Source organism: Anneissia japonica, unplaced genomic scaffold (genome assembly GCF_011630105.1).
Source record: "Anneissia japonica isolate Jap-2015-1 unplaced genomic scaffold, ASM1163010v1 scaffold1594_len1068242_cov183, whole genome shotgun sequence".
NCBI lineage: Eukaryota > Metazoa > Echinodermata > Crinoidea > Comatulida > Comatulidae > Anneissia > Anneissia japonica.
This window is the reverse complement of record NW_022722535.1, coordinates 822,325-829,725: the sequence shown is the minus strand read 5'-3', so window position 1 is coordinate 829,725 and position 7,401 is coordinate 822,325. Positions and strand designations below refer to the sequence as shown.

Here is a 7,401-nt window from a genome sequence, read left to right as displayed (position 1 = left end):
TTGAATTTTCTTCCTTCTGCAGACGATTCTGATCCACTAGAAATAGATAGGCCTAGTTTTTCTCAATGATGAATGAATTACCCTTGTTATTGATGTTAATTAGTAATGGTAGAAGAAGAAGATACATAAAATGAACGTCGGGATGGTGTTAGTACTATTACTAGTATTATCAAGAGTCGACAGAAACGTTGGAAGCTATGCCTAGTTTAGTAGTAGTAAAAGTAGTACAGCAGTTGTTAAGGGCATTGATTGCTTCGAATGTTTACTGTAATGATGAGTTCAACAGTCCATCTGTGACAGGGGTTCTCAACTAGGCCTAGGCTAGACCTATATCGCAGTAGGGGAAAAAATGATTCATTGAATAAACAGTGAATAAATTTTACACGACCTTGGCATTACCTTACAGACGCGTGTGAATGCTTTTTATCTCGGTAGGAATAACTCAGAGATCAATTTGTTACTTTTTGTTAAATTTAACTTCATGTGTGAATCGGGTATTACAGTACTTTATGTAGAGCAGTAGTTCTCAAATTTCCAGACAATTTGCCACAACCCACTTCCCGGGACATTAAAAAAACGATACTCAAAATAGGTCAGTAACTTGTAAACAAAATTTTTAAAAAAAGAAGTAAAATGTTTAAATAATACTTATAATACATTTTCTTTACTACAGCAAAATGTAACATGATATAAAATTCAATTAAGAAAAAATCCTAGTCACATGATCCTATATTGCAACTCATAGTTTCAGAACTACTGATGTTGAGCACCATGGGATCTGTATGTTGTGTTTATAAAAAAAAAAAATGGGCGTTTGTCTTGTGTTTATAAAAAAAAAATGTTTCAGGGCCTACAATGGAAAGCAGTGTCTAAAAGTGATTTGTTGCCCGCATTCAAATGATTAAAAAAAAAATTAATTAGTCAATCAATCATCTCTAGACTGGCTTTTTAAAAAGTATTCAGTGTAAATGAAGACTGGAATAACTCAGGAAGCTTTACCTTTTGAACCCTTTTGCCTCTATTGAAACCACAAATTAATAATAAAAAATTACTTAACAATTGTTGGAAATGCTTGTCACTCAGTGATACAGCACATGGTCTGTGATGTCATCACTGATCTATTCAACGGAAGTTGTCATCAGAGAGTAAATCATTTTTTTATGTACCTTTCAAATTCTGAAATCCGATGTAAAGAATTTTGTAAGATGGATTTAATAAGAGTCCTATTTTATTGTAATCTTGTGTTGGAAGATCTCAGTAGAGCACAGGGAGCAATAACTTGATTTGAGTGGCTAAAGTATTAATCTTTAATGCAAATTTCAATACTTCTATATCTCTTTAATAAGAAAGATATAAAACTATTAAAAATCATATACATCATGATAAAACAAATCATTTGTTGTTCTATGTCAAATAATATCTACTTTGTGATACAAAATCTGATTAAATGCTTCTTGAGTCTGACAAACCATTTAATCTGATTCTAGCATTCATTTTTCTTTTCTACAATCTGTTCCATTTTCTGATTTTGTTTTATTTATATTATATACATATCCAAAATATATTGATTACTGGTTTGTATAAACTCGCCAAAAGTGTTTTCACCGCAATCGTTACACTGCGTGGCTGCCCCGATGTAATTGTAAATGCTTCCTGATTTTACCTACCAATCAGCATTGCAAAAAGCTATCAGTGATAGCATGTAGTGATTTTATGAAAAGTACATATAGCAGATAGCATGATGTCAATTTCAGAATGAAATGAATATTATACATATCTTTCAGGTGAGATTATGATCAATTTGCTATGGTACTATCGCCCTGAACATACGGAAACTGGACGGCGTCCTCAGCATTTGGAGGTAAACGAGTCACTTGTACTATTAGAACAAATTTTAGTTGATTAAATGCAATGGTCAATATATTTATTTATTTCCATTTATTAATTTATTGCTTTAGTTTATCTTGTGGTCATCTGATCTACTGATTATCCCTGAGAACTAGTTAATTATAGACCATGTTTACACAACAGAAATGTTGGTTAATGATGATTTGCGATCGGTTTCAGTCAAATGTATCCTTTTACGTTAAATGATTGACTTGAAAAGCAAATAAGTCAAAATCAAATTACAAATTATTTGTGCTGTAGTAAACAGGGTAAACTACTGTCAAGAGAATAATAAATAATAATAATTTTTTTTGGCAGCATATGAATATCATGCCTTTGTCATTAATATGAGTATGCATTCATCCTACTATACTTTATACTACTATAAATTTAAACATCCTGATATTTTCATTCTTGAATAGCTGTGAGACACTGTCGCAGTTAAATCTGTTGTACTCACTAAAAAAACCTTTAGAATGCAATGTAGGCCTATTCATAACATATCACTTGCGTTGGAAAACCGCATTTAATTCTTGAATATATAATTTACTCGCATCATCATTATGTAAATCTAAATCATGAAAATTCATAGGAAAATTAATATCTGTTGTACTCATTGCCTTTGGAATGCAATGTCTGAACATCAGCCTGATGGAAAAGCACATTTACTACATGGACAAGTAAATGATTATGATATTATTATGCAAATCTTCATATACGCTTTGTCCAACTTTTTCTTGATCAGCTATTGACCAATTCATGTACATTTGTTGCATACTCAGTTGCATTTAGTAAGCAATATACTTTACTTATGATATATGATAATACTTATTTTTTTGTAAGCTCATTAAATAAATGAATATGTAAATGATGATGATGATGATGATGATGGTCATCATTTAATGTTATGAATATTTTTTTTTTCTGAGTACATGCTCATAATATTGTTCAACCATATATCGATTAGCTATTGACCAACATGTAATTTGTTATTCTATAGCTGTATATTTTCTCTTTGAGAGAGGAGGTTTAGATAATTAATTATTGAATTTTCTTTAGTTCTGAAGTTGACCACTCTTTTCTTTGGACAACGGCATATGAAAAAAGAAAAACTATGTATAGGAATTTATTCTTTGTTGTATTAAAATAAACTTTATTCTACACTTTTTATATGTATTTTTATTTTTATATTTATCACGTTTTTGTTCCTTTTCGTGTGAACCAACAATCAACGGTCTTTGGACTGTCTATAATTCCTTATTTTGAATCAGTTGATGAACAGACTATTTTTATCTGTGTTTCATAATGATGTTTGATGTTTTTTCATTGCTGGCAAAGAGAAATTGCTTTTTGGCATGTAGTTTAATATAATGTCAAAAATTTAAATTGGAAACGATAGACAAACTCGGCCTAAAAATACATTATCATGGTTAATTTGTTATCTTATAAGATATATGTTTGATATTGTAACACATCTTTTTTGGTATTTTCTCTTAGAATGAGTTATTTGCGTGTAAGCACTATGATACGAACAGTGTAGCCTGCGTGGAAGACAAATGTTACGTGCTAACTCTGGGAGAATATTGCAGGTGAATCTTAAATATCATTGTATGTCATTTATACTGTCCATATTGGGACTTGTAGAAATGACAATTGCGTAAGGTCACCCATACATTATTCCTAAGTAAAAGTGCAAACATGCGTCAATATTTTGTGGGAAAAAGGAACAGAGATTTTCATAATGTACAAACTATATCATGATCTCTCAAAAGGGAGAGGTTGACACAGCGGTTGTGTTTCGGACCTTGAGGTCAGAGGTTCGAACCTACGCTTTGAATTTCGCTTGTGTCATTGGGCAAGGCACTTTACCTACGTTTGCCTCTCTCCACCCAGTAGTATAAATGAGTACATGATAGGATGATGTGGCATTGAACGTATTAGTCTGTGTCAGTATTAAATTGCAAGCGTAACTAGAATGCTCCCCAGGGAGGGAAGAAGGTGGCAATTCTGTGAGGTTTTTTGCCAGTTTATAGATCCAATGACCAGTTGTAATAATTAAACATCACCTGTGCCTTGCATCCCTAAGGCAAAAGGTGCAGTATAAATCCCTATATTATTGTTATTAATGGATCTTTCCGCTAAGCCCCGCCCATTGGATATCGTTGCTAAGGTCCCAGAAGACGACAATATTAAAACATACGCAAACACGTGCGTTTGTGGGACAACACGTGTGTTTGTGAGACGCGCGCGTATTTCTAGCGTTGTTCTGATTAGTCAGTTGTTAAGTTTGATTGGCACTCCGGAAAGGTCTATTAACTATGAAAGCTAAGGTTCAGAGCCATGGCTTTCTGGTAGTTTACCTGAGAATGGTGGTATAAAATGAGACATAATCTTACACCGCCATGACCTGAGATCCTTCACTTGATAAGGGGCTCTGCCAAAATCATTGGAAACCCCCATGATTGCGGGGAACATGCTGTACACTGCAATGGGCTAAAGACAATTTAAATAGCATTATGAACGGCTCATTAAAAGATTGTTCATTGAAAGTGAAAGTTAGATGGATTTAGATTCAGCTAAAATGAAAGTTATAAAAATATGCACAAAGCTGAATTAGTCAAAATACAAAGAATTTACATTAAACACTGAAATGTATAGAGAAAAATGATAAGAGTAATTTGACATGCGATTGATATTTTTAATTTCTTCATTGATAATTACAATTTTAAGTTGCGCATAATATATAGGTCCAGTTGCAAATAACAGAAAAACAAAAATGCGGTATAAAATGATGGAGATATGAAATTGTTAAGTGAAAGCTAAAATGTTAACTAACGTAAACAGAGCTTTGACTAGTTGTGATGTGCGTTTATTAATTGATTTATTGAATTATCTGTTTGCAGATATAAATGTCAGTTAAAAATGCGACAAGAAGGCATCAAGAGAAGTCGTATATGTGTTCCTGAACTTTTCGAGGGTTATCATCGGTCTGGCCATCTTCCCCCGATGGATGTCGACCCCTCATGTGTCTTTCTTTGTCGTCAAGTCTATGATTTCCGACAGAAGCGCATTTTGAAGAATCCACAGTGAAAAAAACCTGTTTTGCATTTACTATCACCCATTCAGGAGTTACAGTTACAATAATAAACTACAAACATCCTTTTCTGATACTCCAAAGTGATGAAGAATACTTGGTCAAGTTAGTGATAACACCTGACCCATTACACTGAAGTGGTGGAGTGTGACTACCAGATTAACTCTTGTATTTAGATCTTTAGCTCCTTCGATATCAGTATGAATCTGCCCAGAATTGTGTTGTAATGTTCTTTAAACAAACAGAAACAGGATTTTTTGAAAGGTAGCTCTTAATATTAAAAGCCTTTTCCTTATGTTTCATGTGTACAATAGTTATATATCTTATATCAAGCAGATTTAAATCATGACCACATATTTTGAAGTGAGGGTTTGTGTGGAAAATACATTCCAGATGTTGCATTAAAGTGCTTCAAGATTATTCTAAAGATATTACAAGTTATATATATTATATATAGTCATCATATTATGTTTTTGGCCTTTTGTTTTGGGCTTGTTGTTTTGGGCCAGGTGTTTTAGGCCGTGCGTTTCTTTTTAGATTTCATATTTATTGGCAACACAAGACGTATATAACAGTTGTTGTAGATAATTTACACTTTCGTTACATTACTGTATATTTTCAATCTGTTTATTGTTACCTTAAATGATCCAGGAAGTGCCGCAGTGCTTATTCACATTTTTGTAGGCTTAAGTGCAGTGCTTATTTTAATGGTGGCACTTATTAGAAACTATTGAAATACTGTACTGTGGGTTATGCATAGGCCTCTCTGACTTGTTAAAATGTTAGTCTGTGAGAAGTCAGTTGTTTTACGTTCAAAGCATTTTGGGTAATATGCACTCTCGTTTAAGCATTGCAACGCTTATTAGAAATAGAATATAATATCACTAATAAAGCGCTGTGGTGCTTAGTGAAATAAATCATGTTTGTTTCATTGCTTTTTTTTTAAGATGACTGTGAGCATACTCGATCATTTATGGTACATTTGGAAGTATATTAATGATATCAAAATTGTTTTTCTGCAGTCATTGTTTTATTGTTTAGCACCCTCTGTTGTCCAGTTAATTTTGAAATTGAATCGCATATCTATAAATGTTGTTGATAATACATAGTTAAGAAGATTTCACCTTAAAGTCATCAATCCCTCCACCCCCTTCCCTTATTATTAATAGGATGATCAAATTCTCTGCTGTATTTGGTTACTTAAGCCATGTAGCTATGTTAAGAACATCCGCCATATGTGTTAATCTTATTTGTAACAAAATCATGTCTTAATTAAAGAAACATCTTAAGTTACATTCCCTTAAACATTTATTTGATAGGTCGTTGACATTCATGGGGTTAAACATTCATCATTAAAGTAAAAGCAATGTGATAGTTTATGTTGTGGATATTATAGCCTGATCCATTATTTTTAGGGATGTTTACTGCTCTAAGAGCACAGAATATTTGTCTGGTTATCACAGCACAGTCATAATCTTCAAAAACCATAATTGATTTGTATTATTTAGGTGTTCATATAAAACATATACCACCATCATATAACATGTACAGTTTATCTGTAAAGTATGATATTAGTAATCACAAATCAACATCTTTTTAAATCAAAGTTCCAAAACAAATCTGTTTAAATAATCATTGACGTAAATTCAGTTAATTCTGAGAGCTAAGTAATACTATTTTTTTTCAGTTTAATGTACAGAGATGATTTAGAGTGTAATTTTATTGCCAAAGATATGGATACTATTTGTCATCCAAGATACAGTTAGATAAGCCAATAAGATGTTCACGTCAATCTGGAGTGATTTGTCATTTTTACAATTTATCTCTGACATTTCAATTACAGTAGTTGTTCGTGATATTAATTAAGAATTATGAATGAATGATGAACTAAAGTTCAACATCAGAATTAATATTGTATTAAATTTTCACCTCACTGTTAAAGGTTTTGCCAAACACACATTTGTTTGTATTCTTATGTTTATTTATAATATGACAGCCTGTATCCCCTTATCACTTTGTCAATTTAAAATATGATAATTTTTCACCCAGATTGTTTGCTGCATATGAGAATTTAAGTTGTTTAGAGATGTCTTTATCAGTTTGAAATATTTTTGCTTTATTCAAATCTGCACTATACACAAGGCCTATAAGTTATTATTTTGTGCACATGGGTATGGGTGTGTGTCTGTTGATACTATTGTACTCTATCTGTGCTAAATTCAGGTCAAAATTAGTTACCAGTAGTGTTTGTAAAGGTATTTTGTTCACTGCGCTGACAGTTGACCTTTCCACTAAGCCCCACCCCTTGGATATTGTTGCCAAGGTCCCAACGACTCTGAAAAAGCATGTGCAAACACATGTGTTTGTGAGGCATCCGTGTATTTCTGGCTTTTTGAGTGGTCCTAAAAGGGCCATTATAA

At 32.5% G+C, this 7,401-nt stretch overlaps 1 protein-coding gene across 2 annotated transcripts in view; it reads left to right on the top strand.

Annotated features, from left to right (window-relative positions):
• The window catches only part of LOC117111903, a 30,592-nt gene extending 23,654 nt beyond the window's left edge, over window positions 1–6,938 (top strand). For both annotated transcript variants that reach the window (XM_033254931.1, XM_033254930.1), the window contains exons 5-7: window positions 1,785–1,861; window positions 3,385–3,476; window positions 4,791–6,938. In XM_033254931.1, the coding sequence (XP_033110822.1) occupies window positions 1,785–1,861; window positions 3,385–3,476; window positions 4,791–4,977 (356 nt within the window). In that variant the 3' untranslated portion in view covers window positions 4,978–6,938. The remainder of the gene's footprint in view (window positions 1–1,784; window positions 1,862–3,384; window positions 3,477–4,790) is intronic.
• Window positions 6,939–7,401: the final 463 nt, after the last annotated feature.